Genomic DNA, 24,233 nt, shown 5'->3' on the forward strand with positions numbered 1-24,233 from the left:
ACTATTATTTTTAGTATTGGATATTGTTTCATATGTTGATATATTAAATGAAGAAAATAATAAAAATTATTTTTTTTAAAAAGTCCATTAGCACCTTAAAGACTAACAAAATTTTTGGCAGGGCATAAAGCAAAAGAATAATACTTGTGTGAACACATTTAGTTTGTGCTAATAATAGCTATTATGAAAAGTGTCTCCTGATTCTTCGGATTCGACTTCGGGACCAACTAGGGGTGGAACAACGCCTGCCTCTCTATGGTCAAGCGCCGCCTAGAAGATCTCCGCCCCGACGCGCCCTTCGCTCCGCCTTTCCTCTCCAGCGCTTCCATTCGGGGCCGCTGCCAGGCAACGCACTTCCCCACTTCCGGCTGGGCCTAGAAGCACTTCCGCTCTCCAGCGGTTCCATTCGGGGCCGCTGCCGGGCAACGCACTTCCGGCTGGGCCTAGAAGCACTTCCGCTCTCCAGCGCTTCCATTCGGGGCCGCTGCCCGGCAACGCACTCCCTCACTTCCGGCTGGGCCTAGAAGCACTTCCGCTCTCTGCGGGGAAGGCGCAGAAGATGCTGTCGGTGCCGGGCTCCGGAGGGGCCCCTTCGCCGGGCTTCGGCGCCGGCGAGGCCGGGTCGGGCGCGGGCTCCGGAGGCGACTTCCTCACCCGCTACCGGCTGGTGTCGGCCAAGCTGCGGCGGCGCTTCCTGCGCAAGCCCAACGTCTCCGAGGCGGCCGAGCAGTTCGCGGCGCTGGCGCGGGAGCTGCGCGCCCAGGAGAGCCTGCCTTACGCCGCCTGGTGCCAGCTGGCGGTGGCGCGGTGCGCGCAAAGCCTGGGCCACGCGGCGGGCGAGGCGGCGGCGCTGGGCGAGGCGGCGCGCCTGTGGCTGCGGCACGAGCGGGAGCTGCGCCTGCGCCAGGGCCCCGGCCTGGGCCTGGCCGAGCACCTGCCCGCCGCCCAGAGCTGCGTGGCCTTCGGCGCCCGCCTGCGCCTCGAGCTGGGCCAGCCGGCTCTGGCGGCGGGGCTGTGGCTGGAGCTGGGCCACGAGCTGCGCGCCGCCGCCGAGCCCGGCCAGGCCGTGCCGGCTCTCCTGCGCGCCGCCGACCTCCTGGCCGCCGCCCACCTGCCCCTGGAGGCCGTGCGCTGCCTGCGCGACGTCGCCTCCTGCCTGCTGCTGACCAGAGACCACGACGGCGCCCTGGCGGTGCTCACGCAGGCCCAGGGGCTGGCCCAAGGCGGCTCGGGACCCCCCGGACCCTCGGCGTCGGCCGCCTCTTCTCCCGCTAGCCTTCCGCCCGCCGCTTTCCTCGACGAGCTGCTCCACTGCGAGGTGACCCGCGTCCTCCTCCTCCTCTTGCTGCAGCCGCCGCCCTCCAAACTGCTGCCCGAGCACGCCCAGACCCTCGAGAAGTACTCCTGGGAGGCCCTGGATGCCTCGCCCGGCTACCTGCCGCCCGAGCTTTTCCTGCTGCTCCAGTCCGCCGTCATGGCCTGCCAGGAGAAAGACCTGGAGGCGCTCAAGGTGCTGCAGAAGGAGCTCTGGCCGCTGCTTACTCCCGAGCAGAACCACCTCTTCCATTTGGTCGTGCAGGAGACGATCAGCCCTTCTGGCCAGGGGTTCTGATCAGTGACTCCTTCCTTTCCAAGCCTGGTGTACCTAATGTTACAGGGACGTGGGAACTGCCCTTGAGATTCTGGGACAGAGGGCATTGCGCAGAACCCCCCTGAAGGAAGTTTGGTAGTCAGAGCTGATAATGAGTGACGCTTCCCTTGACCCTGCCAACTTGCCTTGTTCTTCTGTCTTCCCTCTGTCCCTGAGCACTGCCACCACAATACAGGCTCTTCTTCTCCCTCCTCTCTCTTACCATCCTGAATCTGTTACATCTCTTTACCCGTTATTGCTTGGACATTGTTAAGGACCTGGGAGAACCACATCAGACCTCATGGTGTTGTCCTTAAGCTAGCATTTCCTTTTCTCTTTACAAGACGTTTCCTGCATCCTTTAGGCACATGTGATTCTAATCCTAATCTTATCCTAATCTTTCCCCAAGCTGATGTTGTGATAACCTGGAATGCTCCTCATGTTTCCAATAAGAATATATATATTTAAGAAAGTTCTGGATAAATATCCTTAATTTCAGCAATCGCATCTTCATGTTTCCTTTGCACTTCATTTGTCTAAAGACAATGCTCATAAATATGTAAATGATTTTAAAGTAGCCAAAATGGGAACTTCAAAGGTTTTTTCCATTAAAAACAAATCTGAAAATTTTATAGCTGTCTTCATCTGCACAAGGTTGTGTGTCAGGGTTTCTTGCTTGAAAAATCCTGTTGCCACTTTCCCTCACAGATTGCTGTATTACAACAGCATTAGCTGATACACTATTTCCCTGCTTAGAATTAATGGACAGATGAAAATAAAATTGTTGAGGTAGATCAGGAGAAAAATAACTTGATGGCCTCACAACCAAAATCTTACACTTTTTCAACCGATGTAGCTTACTAGGGTCATGTCTACAATACTTTGCAACATTAAGAAACATCAAGTTCCATTGAAATGTGTGAGGAACGTCTGAGTTAACATACATAGCATCATGCTAAAAAAACCTTAAGATGGTAGCTTTAGTATTCAGTAACAGCACTTGCAACTTAAGAATACTAACCTCAGGAAAATACTGAACCAGGTTTCTTGCTCCTTTTTTTTTTTTTTTAGTTTCATAACAGAATAAAGCTATTGGTTGCAGGTAGTAGTATATAGAGCAGTATTGCTACAATTCAGTTACTGCATTCCCAACACTGTAGAACATACCTTTTCTCTGTACTTTCCCTTGCTGGTTTCTTCAGTGTTTTGTGCAATTATCTCCTATAGCTCAATTGTAGAAAAGGAAAAACTAAACTAGATATGGAAATTGTGTGTTTAAATGTGAAACGGTCCCAGCTTCCTATAAATAGGAGCTGATTTTAATTGCTTCGTTGAGCATTTTCCTTCTTGATCAAACGTCAGTACTTGAAGCGATATTGGCTGGATAAAAAGTGCTTGAAGAAAGAAACAGTGGATGTGGAGAAGGTTCAGTGCACCCCTCCCATGTGTATGCCCCCCACATTATCTTGTTTTTAATATAAACGAGGGAGCTCTTTTAAGCATATGGACCCACCACTACATATAATTTAGCCCTTAGTATTAACTCTTGGACCCCTTGGTCAGAAACAGCAAACTGTATTTAGCCAACAAATATATAAGTCTTAAGGATACAAATCTTTCCAGAGTGTAGGGAATAGGATTTTTTTTCTCCCGCTCTTATTTGAAATGGACTGCGCAGGTTGGGAATGCCGAAATAGCCAATCGGACGGAGTTCTTGTGAACTGAGCATCGCCTCATGCGGCGAGGAGTCGGCTTTTCGTCACAGAGATAGGAAAGGCTGGCCGAAGAAACGCTGCTGACTTACGGGTCAGAATCTCTCTTTTTACTAAGCGAGTGGACGTATTCAAGGTTTTGTTGTTGACCGACAGAGTGCTGGGTTTACCAGTTGTGGACGCCCTCGTAGGGGCGTTAGTTCTGTCCCTTGTCCATCTGTATGGTGTTGCGGTAAATGGGGGTTGGGGGGGGAGAGAGACCCAAGACCATTGTTTTAAGAAACAGTTATTTATTTGGAGCAGCTGCGACCCAGAGGCCCTAATGGGCAGAAATCTCTGAGTCCCGATCATACTGAGGAAGGGATATTTATCCAAATTCAAGATATGACAGTCCATCAACATTTAGGGCATATCTGATTGTATTACAGACAGGCGGCAGTATAGTAACAGTTTCACCCAGTTCTTATTATGGTTTACTGTAACCCTCCGTGACTCTTGCCCCAATTACTAGCACACAGACACACACAGATATCCTGCCCAGCAACAAGCTATTCCCTTGCTGTCCTAATACATTTCAATACATTTACAGAAAGGAAAAGAGATTATTACAAATTGCTAAATCAGTGGATCTTCAATAGTCAGGGGAAGTCTACCTTGCTGTCTCAATGGCGAAAACCCTAGATTCTCACACATGGGCAGACGTGTCAGTCTGTCACAGCAAAGTGGAGTGACATCAGATTCCTTTTTAATCACAGGCGCTAGAAAACAGACTGGGAAACAAATCCAAGTTTTGACCAAAAACAAGGATTGTGTTGGAAATCGGGAACCTGCCGTCGTCGTCTCCCCTCGTGCAATTAGTCTGCTTTTCGTCTGATCTCTGGGATGCAGGCTGCCTGTTTCTGGTGATATGCAGGGCAGTTTCGTTGCAAGGCAGGCGTGCTAAACTGTTGCAACAAACCCAGCTGGGATTCTGCTGGCCCTTGGATTAAGTTTCCATTGTCCGAAGCCATGAAGATATGTTTTTTTTTTGGGGGGGGGACCCCAAAAGTATGAAGATTATATTCTTTTAAACTAATTTGCACGGTGTGATTTCAGAGAAACTCACGTATATAAAGTTTTACGTCTGTCATGGTGTATCCTCGAATGGAAATGCTGGATATACGTTTTCTAAATATTTTTATAGTTAAAAATAAACCAGCACGGCTCCGGACAAAGGGACTAATTTAAAAGTCTAGTGTCTCTTCTGGCTAAGATCGAAAAGGAACTGGTTAAAAGAACTGGTTATAATGGAAATAGAACTATAATATATATTAAATGAGTGTTAGGGAGAAATGGACTTACAAAATAATTAATTTTTAATGGAAATAATCAAATGCTCTTTATTATACTAATCCATTTATTATTAGTGAGATCTATTATTTCTTTTCTTTTATTTTTATTTCCTTTTTTCTTTTTTCTATATATTATTAACTATTATTTTTTCCCTTGAAAAATATAAATGTCAAGGAGATTAATAAATATAGTATTAGGATTGGAATTTTGTGCAAAAGAGATTACTAATTTATCACAAGATGAAGGGAGGTGTAGGGGAAGTCAACAATTTTTTATTATATACTATTTTTTTAACAATGCTACCTATTTTTACTTTTTCACTGTTTATGTCATTGTTAAACTATGTGATTAATAATTTTGGAAAAATAATAAATTATTTAAAATAAATAAATAAACCAGCACGGTTTAAACTAGCCCTCAGTTCTATGACAACCAATCAGCGTGCCTCTTTAAAGGAGCGTGGCGAAGAAGCGAGGACTCGCCATAGAGATGCCAAGCGATAGAGCGACACGGAAGAACCACGGCTGTTTGAAAAACAACGCCGCCAGGCTGTTCGGCTCCCTGCGTTTGTCTCTACTCCTCCCCCTCCCACTTTAGCCTCCCGCGCAATGCTCGTCGGGACAGGGGAGGGAAAGGGGCGGAGAGCGCCTTTCCGGTCCGAGGGAGCTGGCGGGAGGACGCGCGTGAGGCAGCGCGTGGCGAGGGCAAGATGGCGGACGGGCCAGGTGGGTGTCTCTCCCCTCTCCGCCGCGCGCGGGGCCAGGCTCGCCGCCTCTCCCGGCCCGAAGGCGGCTGAGGGCTCCAGCCGGCACGGGGACGGGGCGCGGCTCTCCCGTCCCTCCGTAGAAAACCCTCTTCCTTCTTTCCCGCGCCGCTCTTTTCTAGAGAAGCGGGCTAGCGGCCCATGGTGCCCAGACAGGTGAAGGTGCCCGGGGGTCAGACCTGGCGTGAGGCTGGGGTAGGTGGGTGGGGCTCAGGCCTGCAAGGGTTTTGCTTTGAGGTTGGGACGGCACGGAGTTGCTCCAAAGCGGGTTTGAGGAGAAATGCACTTCGTGTATGTTCAGAGGCAACCTTCTTTATCTGGGTAATTCACAGTGGGTAGACGTGTTAGTCTGTCTGCAGTGGTAGAAAAGGGCAAGAGTCCAGTGGCACCTTAAAGACTAACAAAAATATTTTCTGATAGGGTATTCAGGCTATCAGAAAATATTTTTGTTAGTCTTTAAGGTGCTACTGGACTCTTGCCCTTTTCTACTTTATCTGGGGAGGGTCTGAAAAAGGAGCCCTTGGGAGACAGACCCTCGTTGTTCTTCTTTTCCCTCCTCTTGCATGACTTGCTTGGGGGGTGGATATCCCTGGGGGTGAGCATTCGAAGGAGCCTGGCGGGAGGCCGAGATGGAGACTTTCCTGCTCCGGGATGATTCTTTATCTTAGAGCTACAATTGCTCCTTGGTCGTGAAAAGCTTTTTATATACTATTACGTGTATAGGTTTAACTTCTAATATGCGCATTACAGCAACATGCTTAGGATAAATGTTTTGCTTCTATAAGTAGCCGCTTCTCTCTGCCAGGCTCCGTGTAGACATTTTGCTATCTGTGTGTGCAAATTCTACATACGAATACTTGGTTATGGGGCTCAAGCGGCTGTGGTAACATCTTCACTGGTGCTGGCTTAGCGGGAGCTTCTTCCTTCCCTCCACGTGCTCTCAGCCCCACGTGGGCTGCAACAGTTGGTTTCTGCAGCGCCTGGCCTGCTATCCCTACTCTTCAAGCTTTGTGTAGCAGAAGTTTTCACCTTGGGTTCTTTCTCCTTCACTGCTTGAAAGTGTTGTCAGTTTGGCTATCTTGGTGAAATAATAGAAGATGGGTGATCATAAGAACATGTGCTTGTACTTGGAGAGAAAAACTCAGCCAGCAGTGACTGCACAGGCCAAGTTTCACTTGTTGCTTGTGATAGCTGTGTAGAAAGAATGAGTTTTCCAAAGTAGGCCAGTTTGGCATCTAGTAGGCATGTTATAAGGCAGTGTTCCTGTTCAAAGGGCTCAGTCACAGCAGTATTTGGGGCTGTGCCGCTACCACCTACATAATCCTCCCAAGTCTTCCTAATTAAGTTTTACAAGGTAGATGGTGCATGTTCCAACTCTTAAAATTAAGAGCTGAAGTAAAAAGAGCAGGTGAGAAAGGGGTGCTGTTGAAAGGGTGTTGTTAAATCACAGTCGAAATGCCCCTTTGCTATTAATTGCCCTAGTCTCCTGTACTGCCACCATTCCCTTCGCTGTGCTGATAAGCAATTTGGTCTTGTGCACCCTTTAGTAAGCTCTAAGAACTGTAAATTGCGCCTCTCATTTAAGTATAATTTAACGATACTGATAAGTTTATTTCTATTCCTAATGACAATTTCCTGTAGAGATTTCTGATTGCAGTCTGTCTTTATCTAGGCTCTGTTTCTAAGAAACACAAGAAGAAAAAAGAAAAGAAATCTTTGCCAGATGAAGATGTTGCTGTGAGTTTCTGTGCTTGTTTAGCGCATTTAGTTTGCAAATAAATGTTTCCATACCCTGTATATGGTGGCAGATAAAAATATGATCTAGCTGATTGCTTGTGTTCTTCCAGTGTTAATGCTACTTCATTTATGCTAAATACAGGTATGACCATTGGTAGTCTATCATTATTGACAATTAATCTGTTATTAGCATGTCAACCAGTGAGCCACAATCAGAGGCCATAATTTGTGTTAACTATGGTTTGCTGTGGTGTTTGAATAACCTTTATTTTTCCTCCAGGTGTTATTGCTCTACAAGAACAGGAATGCAGAGCAGATAGGCTGCTCCAAATATACAAGCAAACCATAGTTTAGAAGCTCAGAATTGTACTTTGGCATTATGTCTGAGACAATTACTCTTATGCCCCTCTGTGACTATATAGCATGCCCCATTTTTCCTTCTGCTATGGGCTTTAATTTGGGGCACAAGAAAGAAAGAAGATTGCAGCCCTGAATATTTCCTGTTTGGCAGTGGACTTGGAGCATGCAGTAGCTTCCACGTTTCTTGACAAATGATATCTACAACCCAAAACACACTTATACTTACAAACCTTGTTGCTTAGTAAGATTGCACACAGTGCAAAAATAAAGAAGCAAAGATGGCCTGTGGAACTTCTTAGGCTGCATTGAATCCTGTGATCTTGCTCAGAATTGTGGGCCTCGTATACATAATTGTTATGCACCACTGAGTAATTTGTACACCAGTGGATGGTGCTTCAGATTGTTGTGAGGAAATTTTGCAAGAGAAGCCCCTGGCATTTTTTGTACACAAATCCTAGTTCTTAATCTACATGCTCAATGTCCCCCCAGGATATACAACACACAGAAGAATTCCTTATCAAGCCTGAGTCCAGAGTGGCTCAGCTGGACACATCACAGTGGCCTTTACTTCTCAAGGTAAAGAGTGCAAAATAAACTGTTCATTTGTGGAACTTAATGCTGACTATTTTATATAAAAAATGGGCAGAGTATGCACTTACACAAATTCAGAGTCAAATTCCAGGTGGTTCCCACAAAATTGAATATTTATGTCCTTGATTTTTGCTAGCAAAAAAAAATTGTGACTCCTGGTGGAGAACCAACTCTTTGCTGCCCCTATCGTTTTTGAAAAGGATCACACTAGTTAAAGCCTAGTGCAAACTTCCTAATTGCTCATGAAATGTCAGGTTTTCATAAAATTAAAAACTAAACCTTGCTAGCAGAGAGAAAAGGAAATATGTATGGTGGTAGAAACAAAGGGGAGTTTGCTGTGCTCAGTCTTGTACAAAAGGCTACATAGCTGTATATAAATGCTTTTTTTGTCTGGGTTTTGTAGAATTTTGACAAGCTGAATGTGAGAACTGCACACTACACACCCCTTCCTTCTGGTTGTAATCCTTTAAAAAGAGAGATTGCTGAGTATGTAAGGTAAGGTCTCGAGAAAGTTCATTATACTCCCCACTTCACCCCATGTGGTTTTCTGTGACTATTAGTACAGCCCCAGTGCTTGCACAGGGGACCTTTACCTTTTTTATTAGTACACTACCATGCAGAATTACTCCAGTCTACACCCACTGACATCAATGTGGGAAATAGTGGATTATTTTTATCATAATCTTAGGTGGTTCTTAGGCCTGGATCCAGGCATGATGCAGGGGGGGATGCAAGCACTCGGTCATTACTGACCCATGGGGTGATGTCACATCATGACATTTACTAGACGGGGTGGTTTGCCATTGCCTTCCCCAGTCATTTTCACTTATTTTACTGACTTTGGAATGATGGAAAGCTGAGTCAACCTTGACTCGGCTACCTGAAACCGACTTCCATCAGGATCAAACTCAGGTCATGAGCAGAGCTTTGACTACAGTGCTTCAGCTTACCATTCTGCACCAGGGGGCTCTTTTGCAGGGGGATACCTGGCTGCTTTCTCATTTACCTCTAGCTTTAGCAGCAATTGCAGATTGTGATTGGGAAGAGGGGGTTTTTCAGCTGGAGCTGGACACGGTGGAAAGGTCCCTGGCTCATTATTTGCTTCATTAGGCTAGCGTTTGGCATAATATTGTTTAGAAGCTGCTGTGCCATATAATTACTGGTAGTGACTGTATACCATATCCTACTATTTGCTTCCTCACAACCAATGTTTTTGGCCTCTCAGGATAAATAGTTATCTTTTCATGCTGGTGCCAGAACATTCCAGATGTAAAACAGGACTGGGCTTGTTAGCTGCTTTAATTAATGTATTTATCCGTCAGTGGGAGGAAAGCGTTTGCTTGTCATTCGACAGACTTAAAAACAGGCCAGATGCAAAAAGGGTAGATTCTCTGCCCCCAAGCAGTAGGCTTGCTGGTCTGCCATAAATGAAGCATTGAGCACAAAACTTGCCCTGAAATCCTTGGTTGCTGCTACTGCAAGCCTTGGGCTGTAAGATACATTTACAGATAATGGTTGTTACCATTCACTGTGGTTTTGTTTTAGGACGGGCTTCATCAATCTGGATAAACCCTCCAACCCTTCTTCCCACGAGGTGGTGGCCTGGATCCGCCGCATCCTCCGAGTTGAGAAGACGGGGCATAGTGGTACGCTGGACCCCAAAGTGACAGGGTGTCTGATTGTATGCATCGATCGAGCGACGCGCATGGTGAAGTCTCAGCAAAGCGCAGGTATGTCATGGGCTTTATCTCTGTTCAAAGGCGGAATGTGTCTCACCAGGCATTGAAACAGTGCTATGACCTGCATGGTGGTGGAACAATAAAATTCTAGCGGCCTGTCCTGACTACTCTTCTGTCGTCTTCCAGGCAAAGAGTATGTGGGAATCGTTCGGCTGCACAATGCAATTGAGAGCGAGGTTCAGCTTTCAAGGGTAAGTCTCTGCAAGGCAGGGAATTAAGCTTCATTTGCCCAACTCGGTGGTGTAGGTGTAAACATGAACTTAAATGACTGTTGATGACCAGAAGGCATACTAAATTTATTGGGGGTGGGGGTTGGTGCAGGTGTTGATCAGTACATGTGAAAGGGTTAGAAATGTGCCTGAGCATCTTGGGGGGGTGTACTATGAAGTTATGGTGGGTGCTGCATGTAGTGACATTATTTCAAGCCGCAGAAATCAGACTGCTCAGAACATACTGTAGTTGAACATTTTAATATGCCATAATTCTCCTTCCAAATGAGGTAGTAATAGGGGTTAGCAGAGAATCCAAAGCTCCCTGTGAGAACTAGGAACTTGGGTGTACTTTAAAAAATAATTCTGAGAAATAAAAGTCACTGAACTTATACTGTTCTTCGAAAAAACACTGCAAGACTAAGAGATTCCCCTGAAGAGGCCTCTTGGGCGAAATGCGTCGGGAATTTTATTGGAGTAATGGAATATACTTTTACTTATTTCACAACGAAATGGCTTTGGCCTTATTTTTAATCTCCTGTGACTGGTGTAGCCCTTTTATTTCTCCTTGAGAAGTAAAACTCAGTATCAAGTACCGAAACCCTGACTTGGATAGCCAAGGTTAACCCCAACCACATTAGATTTTAGAAGCTAAGCAGGGTCAGTTTGTCACCCCAGAGACTCTCAAAGAGTCACAACAGACTTGGTGCAGTGGAGCAAAATATCTGCTTCCTAGACTCTGCAAGAGATACGGCTTCCTGCATATTGGCATGGTTCTTAAGCTGGAGCTTGTAAAACAGGGTTGGCTTAATTGGATCCTGTCTCAGGGTTTCAGGCAGCCATCAGAGTGAGCTTGTTCATTGACATCTCAAAAGAAAGCATCTTCAGTTATGGAAAATAGATTAGTTTACGAGCCTAGATGTTAGCCAACACTGATAAAAATGGGCTTGTATTTTTGGGAACTGAAATCTACACTGGGGGGTGTGAGAGCATGCGGGACAGAACTTTGTTTCATGGCAGTCGCTCATTGGTCTGTTTCCACGTGTAGGCAATAGAAACACTGACAGGGGCCCTCTTCCAGCGGCCCCCCCTCATTGCTGCAGTGAAGAGGCAGCTGAGAGTCCGAACCATCTATGAGAGCAAATTGATAGAGTATGATCCTGAAAGAAGATTGGGTAAGGAGAATGACCCAACACACTGGTCTGAAGCGGCATGTGTGGGGGAATCAGAAAATTACTTCTTTACCTTTAACTGCTGTTGGGCAGGTGTGTGTAAATCATAGCCAGTGAGCATTGTGGTTTGGAGCGGTGGACTCTGATCTGAAGAACCGGGTTTGATTCCCCACTCCTCTATATGCACAGCGGAGGCTAATCCAGTGAACTGGATTTGTTTCCCCACTCCTACACATGAAGCCAGCTGGGTGACCTTGAGTTAGTCACACTCTCTCTGCCCCACCTACCTCACAGGGTATCTGTTGTGGGGAAGGGAAGGTGATTGTAAGCTGTTTTGATTCTTCCTTAAGTGGTAAAGAAAGTCGGCATATAAAAACCCACTCTTCATCTTCTTTTGTTGAAACATTTCAGAGTCCCATCTTGGGTGAGCTTGGTAAAAGACTCTTCCCATTCAGGACTGGGCTGAAGGCTCTCCCTAGTTATAAGTTTAAAATCCAAAAGTGTCACCCTCGGTCCTTTGAGTTTAATTAAACTTCCAGATCTGCTTAAACGAGCTTCGACTCTTGCACTTCGTTAATTTATTTGAGCGTTCCTCTCACACACACACCCCGAGCCAAATGATGTAAAACAGATGACATTAGCACACTGTGCAAAGATGACTCACATCTATCACCCAATGCTGATGGCTCTTGAAGGCACGTCTTCTTGGGATTGGGATCTTTGAAAAAACAACAGAACTCTTTAATACTCTGCCATCTGCTTTTCCACCCTACTCGGTTCTCAGGTATCTTTTGGGTGAGCTGTGAGGCTGGCACCTACATCCGAACGCTGTGCGTCCACTTGGGCTTATTGCTGGGTGTTGGAGGACAGATGCAGGAGCTGCGGCGAGTGCGCTCTGGGGTCATGGGAGAAAAGGTGTGTTGCAGGAGGGGCTGCGTGTCTTTGAGGCCTACGGATGTACAGAGAGCCAGCGTGGTGTGGTTAAGAGCGGCGGACCCTAATCTAGAGAACTGGGTCTGATTCCCCACTCCTTCACATGAAGCCGACTGGGTGACCTTGGGCTAGTCACAGTTCTCTCTGAATTCTCTCAGCCCCACCTACCTCACAAAATGTCTGTTGTGGGGAAGGGAAAGTGATTGTAAGCCGCTTTGAGACTCCTTAAAGGTAGAGAAAAGCGGGGTATAAAAACCAACTCTTCTTCTCCATCCAAAGTCTTGAGTTCAGTCCAGGGCTGCATCCCCTGGTCTGGTAATTAAACTTTGGGACAGCATGTAGTTGGGAGATGAGGAAGGTGGGGGATTTCCATTCTTGCCAGCTTCCTCTCCTAGCCCGCACAGTTACCTGACATCCCACTGAGATCAATCGCATGGTCTCCCTGTCGAGCCTGGTTCAAGAACGAAGAAACCCAGGTGGCAGCAGACTTCCGCTGAAGCCCTATGGCTATAGTAGATGGCATTTTGCTCACTGCCACCCCTCTGCTCACACCGCTTACTTCTTTGGCTGGGAGGGTTGGAATAATGAAGCTTTCAGCAGTTCCCTGGGTAGGGGAGGAGGAGATAACCATCGATGCTCACGGTGTGTGAACTGAACTGGTGGCTGTTCATAAGAAGATTTATTTCCCTTGCAGTTTTTTGGGGAGCTATGGGAAGATACCATCGATCATAGAGACCCCCCCCCCCAACCTTATAGATCCTGTGGACACGTTTGAAATTTTAACTGCAGATAGTGGGCATGACAAAATGGCTGCCATGGGGTGGGTGCGACCAATCACAAAATGGTTATCGTGGGGGCGGGGCTGTGTCCAATCTCAAACAGTTGCAACTTTCCACAAAATGATAGGTTCCAACCCAAGTATCTACCTATTACGGAGGCGGTTGTTTCTGAATGCGTGCTCTCTGCAGACACAAAGGCAGTGTTTCTTGGGCTCTTTTCGAAGCACTTCCTGCTCTGGTGAGGTAGAGGAAAGACAGTATGGGCTCAAGCAAAGTGGACACCAGGAAACTCATTGGCAGGAGCCAGGGCACCCGTAGCCACCATGTCAGGGGTCACTGTTACAGATCATACGAATTATCAGATTTGGAAACTGGAATGGCAGTAATTGGCTTGGAATGGCAACGGGAGGCTTTAGCCCACTGCTGCTGTATCTCTTGCGCCCATTGGCTTAAGTGTGCATGGTCACATCTGCCCCTGCCCAAGTTCCCAGCCTGTTCCTTGGTGAGGTGCACGCACACCCCATCCTTCTGTTGGATCTCTCAGAAGCTCTAATGACTGTCTGCTTCCAGGACCACATGGTGACCATGCACGATGTACTGGATGCTCAGTGGCAATATGACAACAACAAGGACGAGAATTACCTCAGGAGGGTGATCTTCCCTTTGGAGAAGCTGCTGACGTCCCACAAGCGGCTGGTTATGAAAGACAGCGCGGTGAGTGCTTGGAGCTTCCCATTGGTGGCATCTCAGTCTCTTGCCGGCTTATCTTATTTTGTCAAGGAGATTGACTGGGAGTGCTTCCAGGCTGGAAATCCAAAATTCAGATACCATGTCTGCCTTTCATCTCATTGGTTTGGTATCGCTGTTTTATTGCTGAAGGAATTCTCTTAACGGATGGGAGAGAGAGTATGTATCGTGACAAGTGTTGGGAGCTGCAAGTTAGCTGATTGGGGGAGGGGCTGCGGCTCAGTGGTAGAGCATCTGCTTGGCCTGCAGAAGGTCCCAGGTTCAATCCCCGGCATCTCCAGTTAAAGGGGCTAGGTAGGTGATGTGAAAGACCTCAGCCTGAGACCCTGGAGAGCCGCTGCTGGTCTGAGTAGACAATACTGGCATTGATGGACCAAGGGTCTGATTCATGTGATGTGCAGAAATAAATTAAGGCAAAGGTACAAGTGTAAGTGAAGTTCTTTTGTGGTTCTGTTCTTGGTCAGACTGTTCAGTTCTTCTCCACTTCTGTTACACAGAAAGGCATGAGTTAGATTCGGGTCCAGTAGTAGCACCTTAGAGACCAACAAGATTTTAAAGGTATAAGTTTTCGGGAGTCTCAGTCTGACAAAGGGAGCTGATACTCTGAAAATCTTGTTGGTCTCTGAGATGCTACTGGACTTGAATCGAGATCTTATACTACAGATCAGCAAGGCCACCTACTGAAGCAGAAGGGCATGTTAATTGAAAACAGTTGAAATAGAGGCTATTGCAGTGATGTCTGCTTAGGTAAACCTGCTGGAGCTGACAGCAATGAATAGAGCAGCGGACTCTAATCTGGAGAGCCATGTTTGATTACCTGCTCCTCCACAGGAGCGGCAGACTCTAATCTGGAGAACCGGGTTTGTTTCCCCACTCCTACACATTAAACCTGCTAAATGACTTGAGCCTAGTCACAGTTCTCTCCAAACTCTCTCAGCCCCACCTACCTCACAAGGTGTCCGTTGTGAGGAAGGCAAGGCAATTGTAAGCCACTTTGAGGCCCCTTAAAGGTTGAGAAAAGCAGAATATAAAAACCAGTTCTTCTAAATCTCCTTTTCTGCCCCTTCCATTCAGGTGAATGCCATTTGCTACGGGGCCAAGATCATGCTGCCCGGCCTTTTGCGGTATGAAGATGGCATCGAGGTCAACCAGGAGATTGTCGTCATCACCACGAAAGGAGAGGCCATCTGCACAGGTGGGATGCTGGCCAGCGGCTCTCCTTCTAGGCGTAGCGTTTTAGTGGGAGCTCTAATTTGATCTGCACTTCTCAGAAGAGGGGCCTCCGAAGCTGCTTCACACAGATCATTCGTTGGTTCCGCTAGCCCAGAGCTGTGTGTGTCCTAGCTGGCGCTTCTAGGCAGAAAGGTCTTTCTTTCCCAGTCCTGCCATATTACATCGTCAAGCTGAATGATTCAGCCTGGGACGTTCTGCATTCAAAGCAGATGCTCCACTAATGAGCTGATAGGCCTGTCCCAGACTTATTTTGTTGTGGCTGCTCACGTGCCAGGGTTTCCTGTAGGTCTAGTGTGTTATGATGAAGATCAGTGGTCAGAGAAGTATCTTTGTTTCCCTTTCTGCCAAGAGTGTCTTTATGACTCTTGTGAGCTTTCTCCTTTCTACTGAAAATGCTCTCTTATTAATGTTCTCTTCCTCTTCCACTCTTTATCAGTGTTTAAGTGTGTGCAGAACTGGGAAGGCCTGCAGTTTCCATGGGTAATGTCAGTGATTTAACAATTGTGGTTTTGGCGGTGTAGCTAACTTATGCTGATGGCACTCCAGTGACACCTAGTGGCAAATCAAGTGCATTGTGCATCTATTGCTATTGTGTCTTAACTGTATGACCCTTTCGAGTGGGAAAGTGGCCGTGTTCAATGAGTAATGGTGTGGATGCATGTCCCAACGGGGCTGCAGCCTATCCCAGATGAGCAGCTGCAAGAAGGCAGAGTTACCTTTTTTACCATGTAAATTTACTTTCTCTGTGCATGTATGGTGGCTTTTAATGGGGGGTGCAGAGAGGAATCCATTCATTCCTCTGCCTGGGTGCGAGTGCCTCATTTTGCCCACCTGCCCACGGCGTATGTGAAGTGATGATGAAGTTTATCCATTCTCTGAGCGTTGCTGCTCTGCCCTTCCTGCCATATCCAGGTCCCTGTTCTAGGGGTCTTGATAGTCTGTGGCCTCCGGACTCCTCCCAGCCTTGCAGTGTTCTGCTGGGGGCTGTGGTGGACGTTTGGCTGGCTGCTGGCAGGGCCTGGACAGAAGGAGCAGAACCAGCGCCCTCTTACTGCGGGGCTCTGGCTCAGCCAAGAAGAATGAAACTGTCTGATCACATACTGCTCCAAGGACCCTTTCTCTGATGATGAACATTAATGAAGGTGTTCGGGGAAACATTTGCTCTTGTACAGCTTTTTTTAGAAATCTGTGGTGTACGTTATCTCGCTGTTTGCGTGCTCCCTGTTCAGGGGTGTGCTTTCTACACCTGCTCAGGGGTGTGCTTTCTACACCTTGCTTTTCTCCCCAATGAGGATTTTCTGTCTGAACAGCTCACTTTCTTTACCTATCAAATGTGTGTCTTTTATTTTCAACATTTCCTAACTTTCAGATGGCAGAAGCTAAGATAGCACGGGGTGCAAGAGTTTGCGGCTCACTATCTTAGTACTGAGCTCTCTTGCAATTTTGCTTGTGGAAAACTTGAGCCATTAATAATTGGAATTTCATAAATATGCCAAATTGTATAATTCTATATATTAACAAAGCTATACATTATGTGTTTTACTTAGTCAAAACAGTAACTCAACGTTTCCCAGAAGTGCAGGATTTCCCCCCCCTCAGGTCTTCAAAATTCAGGGAAATTAAGTCTCTAGCTGGTGTTCACATTGTTACCCTAAACAGGTTTGACCCTGTTGCTGTTGAGCCAATAAACCATCCCAAAGGGGTGAAAGGAATCTGTGCACGCAAATAAGGTGGTCCCCCCGCCTCAATTCAAGGGGCTGATGAAAAGAGAAGCACACAGCTATTCCCAATCACAGACAATATATAGCATCTCATTTTCTCCTTCCATTATACATATTTGGAAAGCACATTATTAATTGGCACATCTATTCATCATTATTCAAGCATGCGTACAGCTTACTATCTTATATAATTAAACTCCCACTATGGTTGCGCAGCCTTCTTTGGAGGAGGACCACTTGCTAACAAGAGGTGTGCTTTGGCAAACTCAGTGTCACTAAGGGCACTTTCACACAGCCCAAATAATGCACTTTCAATGCACTTTGAAGGTGGATTTTACTGTGTGAACTGGCAAAATCCACTTGCAAACAATCGTTAAGGTGCGCTGAAAGTGGATTGAAAGTGCATTATTTGGGCTGTGTGAAAGTGTCCTGTCACTTTCTACAAGGTCGAACTGAGCTTGTTGTAATTTTAGCGGTGTTTGTGCAGTGTTCCTCGTTATCTATTATTCCCTACCAAGGCCTTTTTGCTATGCACTTTTGAGCCTAAGGAAACCTTAATCCAGTATGAGGGTCTGGATGTTTATTTAGGGCCTGAGTATCAACATGATCTGTGGAAGACCCTTGCTCTTCCCTCAGTTTAGTGGAGCGATTAACCCAAAGTTAGTTGTGTCAGGCAGAAATAACTGCTTGTACTGGGGTCACATTTTGGGATGCTCAGTTTGTTCTCTTCCGGCAGCCATTGCCCTCATGACGACTGCAGTGATCTCCACGTGCGACCACGGTGTTGTGGCAAAGATCAAGCGAGTGATCATGGAAAGAGACACCTACCCTCGCAAGTGGGGGCTTGGCCCGAAGGTACGTCTTAAGGGGTACGTCTTAAGGGGTAGGTCTGGGTCGACTAGCAAATCATAGAGAAGTCTTTGGGGCTGTGGCTCACTTTGCCCAGGCAGGTGATCTGAAATGATCAGGGTTCAGGAGCTGAGAGTCAGTGTGGTGCAGTGGTTAAGAGTGGTGGTTAGGAGCGGTGGATTCTGATTTGGAGAGCTGGGTTTGATTCCCCGCTCCTCCACATGAGCTTCGGAGGCTAATCTGGTGAACTGGATTTGTTTCCCCACTCTTCCACATGAAGCCAGCTGAGTGGCCTTGGGCTAGTCACACTCTCTCAGCCCCACCTATCTCACAGGGTGTCTGTTGAGGGGAGGGGAAGGTGATTGTAAGCCGGTTTGATTCTTCCTTAAGTGGTAGAGAAAGTCGGCATATAAAAACCTATTCTTCTGCTTCTTCTTGTCATCCAACCTCCAGTGTTTAGACCAGGGGTGTCAAACTAATTTGTTATGGGGGCCAGCCTCAGTAATTGGGGGCTTTAACAAAGAAGAATGGGGGAGGAGCATCATAGATGCCACTGTGGTGTGGTGGTTAAGTGGTGGTTTGGAGCGGTGGACTCTGATCTGGAAAACTGGGTTTGATTCCCCATTCCTCCACATGAAGCCAGCTGGGTGACCTTGGGCTAGTTACACTCTCAGCCCCACCTACCTCACAGGGTGTCTGTTGTGGGGAAGGGAAGGTGATTGTAAGCCGGTTTGATTCTTCCTTAAGTGGTAGAGAAAGTCGGCAAATAAAAACCATTTCTTCTGCTTCTTGTCATCCAGCCTCCAGTGTTTAGACCAGGGGTGTCAAACTAATTTGTTATAGGGGCCAGGTATGACATCAATGTTACTTGGTTGGGCTGGGCCATGCCTCGCCAGCCCAGGGGTGTGTGTGCTTTGGCTGGCTCGCCAACAGCAAGCTTGCCAGTATAGATACAGGGTGGAGGAGGGATGGCTTCCTTGGCTGGCTCATGGGACAGATAAAAGCTCTCAAGGGGCCGGATCAAGCCACCAGGCCTTATGTTTGACAGCCTTGGTTTAGGCTGTGTTAAAGGCTTTGCTTTGGCCTCCTGGCTGATCATTATTATGTCAAATACTGGATGTTTGGCTGCACTCCTTCCTTGTGTGTATGTTTATCAACACCAAGGTCTTGGTTATCTCAAAATTAGTTGGGGCTCTGGCCATAGTTTTTTCTTGTGCATCTTCTGTTGGTGCTGAGCCATATGATGTCACTGTAGACTTCTTGAGCACTCTGTGCAAAGATGACGCACATCTACCACCCAAGACTGATGGCTCTAGGTCGGACAGAGCAGGCAGGATTTGAGAACCAGAGTCAGTTCACCCAGTGCAGGCTGGGAGAGATTTCTGCAGAAACTTTGTAGATGCTGCTGGTCACTGGGCCAAATAAGGCGGGTGGTCCTTTTCCAAGAGGATTTCTGTTTTCGTGCATGACTGCAGAGATCGAGATAACGTTCAGGGTTGTTTTCGCTGGCAGTGTTAGAGTAGCTGAAACTTCTGGTAGAACTGTGGGATGAGAAGCATCACAGGATGTGTGCCACTCATCACAAATCAGGTAGAGGGCTGCATCTGTAATCCACCTGGGTGGACTGGGCAGATCAGTCTGCCAGTTCCCACGTTCCTAGTTTTATGGCAAGGGGTCCCACTGTGCACAATGATTAATCGCCAGTAGCTGGACGAGTTGAGCCCTCCCTCTCCTTGCTCTCTCGTTAGGCTTCTCAGAAAAAGATGATGATCAAGCAAGGCCTGTTGGACGCGCACGGCAAGCCGAACGACAAAACTCCACAAACCTGGAAGAAGGACTACGTGGACTACAGTAGGTAATGTCTGCTATTTCTTGCTGTCTGCTGCTGCCTTGGTCTTAAGTCTGGACATTTTTGCCCCATGCTGTTAGTTAGGACATTGGTTGTGCGTGGAGGGAGAGCAGTTCTTAATTTTTTTTAATTTTCAAACAAAACATACGAATATAAACATCAAATTATTACATTGTACTGAAACTTTGTGGTTACAATCCATTTATCACCTTTGACTTAGTTTTTCTATTTTCTGATTGTTTGGATATCTGACAACACATTTCTTAAATTCTTACATTCTATTTTTTAATTGGTTATTAGCTGTATAGTCAAGGAAAACGTTCCATTTTTTATAGAACTCAGAGTTTGATTGGTTTTGCACTAAAGATGTTAAATTAGCAGATTATGCAACTATGTCTAAATTGTGTGCCCATTCAGATTACATCTGGGTATTCCTCTGCTTTCCCCTTTCTTGCATAGACTAATCTTGCCGCTGTCACCAAATGCCTAAATAATCCATTATAGACTTTTGGCACTGCCTTTTTTGAGGGGGCTGAGCAGGCAGTTATCCCTTTTTAGCCTCCTTTCTGTGGCTCTAGAGGGAGTCAGCCTGCTAAAGAAACTGGGGAAAGCTGCTTCTTGGCCCATCACAGTTGGGTGTGGCTACCAGCTTTCTGTACACCAGACCGCAGGGGGACATTCCTTTTTTTTCCCAAATAAAAGTGAGGTGTTAAATGAAGGTTGACAACTGCATATAAGAGTAGCAGCTGAAAGAAACCAACCAGATCCTTGTTTCTTCTCAGGGTTATTACAAAGAAGGAGGTAACAGAGGAAGTTGTCCAAGCGGAGCCAGAGAGGGCACCAAAGGTTGGTTTGGTTCTGTGTGTTGGGCATCTTGTTCCTTTTTCGCATGGGGGCTTGGGTTGTGACTGTTGGGATGCTAACAGTTGGTATTGCTATGAGTTTGTGGAGTAGAGGTGAAAGAGTCCACACGCCTTGCAAATTTGATATGCCAGGTAGGGTCACTCCTTGAAAAGCACAATCTGGCCTGACCTGTTCTCCAGTTGCTTCCAGGTTAGACTACTGTAACACACTCTGCATGGGGCTGAAAATATTTTTGGAGACTTCCGTTGGTCCAGAATGCTATGGCCAAAATATTATTGGGCTGGATACAGGAATCGTGGCACACCTGTGCTGAAAGAACACTGTCTGCTCGTCTCTTTCCAGGCACAACTAAAAGCGCTGGCCCCAAATGGCTTTGGGGCCAGTGTGCTTGGGGGACTCCTGCCTCCCATAGAGTCTAGCCTGCCAGTTAAGATCCTCCTCCCAAGTCCTGTTCTGCACGCTTTGCCTGCAGAGGCAAAACAAATGGCAATGAGAGACAGGGCTTTTTTGGTGGTGGCACCTCAGTGTTGGAATGCCTTCCCTCTTGAGGATCTCCTGGCCACCTCCTTTACTCTCCTTTAAGTGCCAGGACAAAGCACTTGTTTTTTTTTTACCCAGGCTTTTAACTGTGGGAGTTGTTTTTATGGTGTGCTGCTAGCTTGATGATGCTTTTATGAATATAATTTTCAGCTGCTGAATGTTTATGCTGACTTATTTTGATAATCCTGATCTTGTTTTTATTATTTCATTTTATTTTGTGAGCTTCCTTGAGGAAGTCTCTAGAGAGAAGGCATATACATTTTTTTTAATAAGAGGGAGGTTTGTCAGTGAACTTTTAATGCATTTGAATTAGTTGTGGCCCGAAAAAGTATCCCAACAGCCTGTCAGTATCGCAGGAAAAAAACACCACAAATTGTGTATGTGCGTGCATGTGGCATTGGGTGTGATGAGAACCACGGTGCTACCAGACATTTGAAAGTGCTCACGTACAAGCAGCCTCTTCTCCCCCAGGTAGAAGGGGACATAACACAGTCTCAAGCAAGCCTTTAGCTGTTCAAAGCTGTTATTAAGTAAACAATAAACACAGGCTACTTGAGCAACCCAATAATGATACTATTAACATCCTAAAGGGGTACACTTAAATGTCATTTTGCATGGCTGGTAACATAACATTTGAAACACATCTGGAGTTAGGTCCTATGTTCTTGGAAGCAGAGAAAATGCCTCCACTGGAGATGTTTTGCACAAGATGCAAGTTCCTTTGTGTTTCTGTAGCTGCACAGTCCTAGTGACTGGAGGGGAAGATGATCCGATAAAAAGGAATACAGTGAAAGCAGTGCCCCTATAGAACAGCCTAAAAAGCATCTTCTGTTCTGACCAGTTTGTGTCTGATTGATCTGGGTTTTTTCCCTCTTAGAGAAAGAGGGAGACGGAGAGTGATGGAGAAGCAGCCTCTTCTCCCCGCGTTTCTCCTGAGCCACAGGCGGAGATCAAGAAGAAGAAGAAGAAAAAGAAAGAGAAGAGGAAAATGGAATCCCCTGAGAGTAGCGGCGAGGTGACTGAAGCGGTAGGACTGTTTCTTACATAATCAGTTGATGGAATCTCTTGATGCGTGCAGTTACAAATGGGAGAATTCCCAGTTCACAGCTACTGAGGGCTCATTCAGACAGGTGGATGTGCTTCACCTGGTTTCACTACATCAGGAGTGGAAGTATTTGTTCACACAATGCATAATTAAATTGTGGAACTCCCTGCCCCAGGATATGGTGATGGCTGCCAACTTGGGAAAACAGCTGAGGAAAGGTTTTTCTGCCCAAAGCACTTGCAGACCGTTCTGCGATCTGGTAATTTTTGTACAAGCTGCCGTTTTGTAATGGCCTCCCATCTACCGAGCTACCATTTTGTGACTGGTAGTTCCCAAAGTTCAGGGGTGGGGGGAGTAGCTCCCAGAAACTTGGATTGCCATCCCCTGCTGTGCTTTATAAATGGCCCCTGAATGTGTGAACTGAGCCACGAGAAGGCGCTGGGTTTTGAGGTGGCATGAAAATTCCATCCATGGTGGCCCGTTCACACATGCAAGCCATCACTTTCTTACAGTCGCCACGCCTGTGTGAACCAGCCTCAAGTTTGCTGGGCCCTGGCATTAAGGGGTGTGTGTGGGGGGGGACTCCTTTGTAGGAATCAAAGGCATGTTTTAAAACTTTCTTCATTGGTAGTTGCAAGAAGCTGGCAGATCCCATTGGCCAGTAGTCTCGACCCAGCTGTATATGCGCTGTCATTGCCCTTTCCCAGGTGAGCGACACAAGCATGAAGAAGAAGAAAAAAAAGAAAAAGAAGCAAGAAGAAATAGAGGAGAGTTCAGAATAACCAGCTAGAAGCAGGCAGCCTGGACCATATGGGGAAGGAGGCATCCAGGTCTTCATGGAAGCTGCAGAGCGGATCAGCTTGCAGAGACTCAGCTGCTCAAACGTGTCGTGTACCTAGCAAGACCCCCCCCCTGTCCTGTTGTAAGGATAGCTGGAGGAGCCGGGGCAGCGGAGCCACCCCACAGACCGAGCTGTTTCCGCAGGAGGAATTGCTATGAGCTTGGGGGCTCCTGTACATGGGGAGGGGTAACGAGGGGAAACTTGAATACGGCAGCCCCTGTAGAGTTCCCTGCTCTCTCCCCTCCCTGCATTTTCTTCTTTAATTATCTGCTGAATGGCCTCAGCCCCTTTGCTGTTGGCCGGCGGCAAAGAGAAAGGAAGGGGCTGTTGGATGTCCAAATGATCAAAAGCTCTGTTATTTTTAATGCTTTCCTGATGACTTCCTTTTGTTTGCCTTGACTCCCTAACGAACTGAGTCCAAACATTTCCCTCTCAGGGTACCCTTTTGATTGTTTTTAAAGCAAATAACTCCTTTTGTTAGCAAGAACATAAGCTTTGGTCATGACAATGCCGTGGTCTTGTTTCCCTTATCCGTTCTTTGCGAGCTCCCCTTTTCTTTGGCTGTGAGCATCTTTGTCAGGTTGTCTGGTATCTTTCCTGTTCTGGTTGGGCCCAGTTGGAAAGGGAATCTGAAGCTATGCATGGATGAAGTTTGCTCCTCTGCCAGTTCTGACCCCAGAACAGAAGCGGGAGGAAACTTGAGGTCTGTTGCTGGCTGAGGCAGGGAGGCAGAGCAAACTGTTTCGCCTGTGCCTAGGGTAATGGAGGCCCCTCTGTTTTCCCCTGCTCCATTGCTAGGCAGAGTACCAAAGTTTGGTTTTAAAAGGATGCAATGTTCTTTTTTATATTAAAAACTACAAACTTTTTTCCGCTACTGTTTTGCATACCGTGTTGCTCACAGTCTATAGAGACAAGGCTCAGTTTCCCAAAGTGGGATTTCTAGCTATAGTAACATTTTAGCTGGAGGAATGATGTGTGTTGCCAACTGCCAATGGCCGAATCTGGAGAACCAGGTTCGATTCCCCACTCCTCCACATGAAGCCTGCTGGGTGACCTTGGCCCAGTCACAGTTCTCTCTGAACTGTCTCAGCCCATGTGGCTTGCAGGCAAACCACCACCAAATGACTCTTGCCTTGAAAACCCCTTAAGGGATCGCCATAAGTCAGCTGTGACTTCACAGCGTGCGCACACACGTGTTGATCAGTGCCCCTGCCTGCTTGTGGGTCAGCTCCAAGCGTTAAGGAGAGTTTCTGCCTGTTCAGCGGTCTAATATGCAGGAGAACAACACAAAATGGCACACAGTATTTTTGAGATGCTTTATTGCTGCTTGTTGTTTTTTCCCTGTAATGGACTTGACCAAAGGTCCCTATTGCACATATCTGGCTTTTCTTTTTGGCATCCTTGAGAAGAACACGGTGAGAGAGTACACGTTAAAATGGGTTTCCCAAGATGAAAAGCGAGCAACCACCTTAAAGTTAAATGTAGACCATTTGACAATACCCATATCCTCCAGAGCTGTGGTTGGAGGATGGAACAAGCTCTACATTACTAATTTTGGTAAAGGCAGAGATGCGGGGTGGGTGGGGG

At 46.8% G+C, this 24,233-nt stretch overlaps 2 protein-coding genes and 4 non-coding genes across 6 annotated transcripts; all 6 read left to right on the forward strand.

Annotated features, from left to right (window-relative positions):
- Positions 1-559: 559 nt before the first annotated feature.
- LOC130486605 (40-kDa huntingtin-associated protein-like) lies at positions 560-1,665 on the forward strand. The gene has a single exon (XM_056859924.1). The coding sequence runs from the start codon at positions 560-562 to the stop codon at positions 1,610-1,612; it is 1,053 nt and encodes a 350-aa protein (XP_056715902.1). The 3' UTR covers positions 1,613-1,665.
- A 3,657-nt stretch (positions 1,666-5,322) lies between these two features.
- DKC1 (dyskerin pseudouridine synthase 1) lies at positions 5,323-22,590 on the forward strand. Its single transcript, XM_056859925.1, has 15 exons — positions 5,323-5,399; positions 7,110-7,174; positions 8,024-8,110; positions 8,529-8,620; positions 9,671-9,855; positions 9,991-10,055; positions 11,122-11,248; positions 12,030-12,160; positions 13,528-13,671; positions 14,779-14,899; positions 17,395-17,513; positions 19,256-19,362; positions 20,139-20,202; positions 21,638-21,787; positions 22,513-22,590. Exons 1-15 carry the CDS (start codon positions 5,384-5,386, stop codon positions 22,585-22,587), a joined length of 1,548 nt encoding a protein of 515 aa, XP_056715903.1. The 5' UTR covers positions 5,323-5,383; the 3' UTR covers positions 22,588-22,590.
- Positions 11,858-11,933, forward strand: LOC130486638 (small nucleolar RNA SNORD83). Its single transcript, XR_008933758.1, has one exon. It is a non-coding gene; the product is annotated as a small nucleolar RNA SNORD83 (small nucleolar RNA).
- LOC130486641 (small nucleolar RNA SNORA36 family) lies at positions 12,450-12,582 on the forward strand. The gene has a single exon (XR_008933761.1). It is a non-coding gene; the product is annotated as a small nucleolar RNA SNORA36 family (small nucleolar RNA).
- LOC130486643 (small nucleolar RNA SNORD17) lies at positions 15,784-16,034 on the forward strand. Its single transcript, XR_008933763.1, has one exon. It is a non-coding gene; the product is annotated as a small nucleolar RNA SNORD17 (small nucleolar RNA).
- Positions 18,743-18,819, forward strand: LOC130486637 (small nucleolar RNA SNORD83). Its single transcript, XR_008933757.1, has one exon. It is a non-coding gene; the product is annotated as a small nucleolar RNA SNORD83 (small nucleolar RNA).
- Positions 22,591-24,233: the final 1,643 nt, after the last annotated feature.

The sequence above is a fragment of the Euleptes europaea genome, chromosome 13 (genome assembly GCF_029931775.1).
Source record: "Euleptes europaea isolate rEulEur1 chromosome 13, rEulEur1.hap1, whole genome shotgun sequence".
Taxonomy (NCBI): domain Eukaryota; kingdom Metazoa; phylum Chordata; class Lepidosauria; order Squamata; family Sphaerodactylidae; genus Euleptes; species Euleptes europaea.

Coding starts and splice junctions, on each gene's coding strand:
- LOC130486605 (XM_056859924.1), top strand. CDS start 560: ATGCTGTCGGTGCCGGGCTCCGGAGGGGCCCCTTCGCCGGGCTTCGGC.
- DKC1 (XM_056859925.1), top strand. Junction 7,175..8,023: donor TGCCAGATGAAGATGTTGCT/GTGAGTTTCTGT, acceptor ATGTCCCCCCAG/GATATACAACACACAGAAGA. Junction 14,900..17,394: donor AGGAGAGGCCATCTGCACAG/GTGGGATGCTGG, acceptor CTCTTCCGGCAG/CCATTGCCCTCATGACGACT.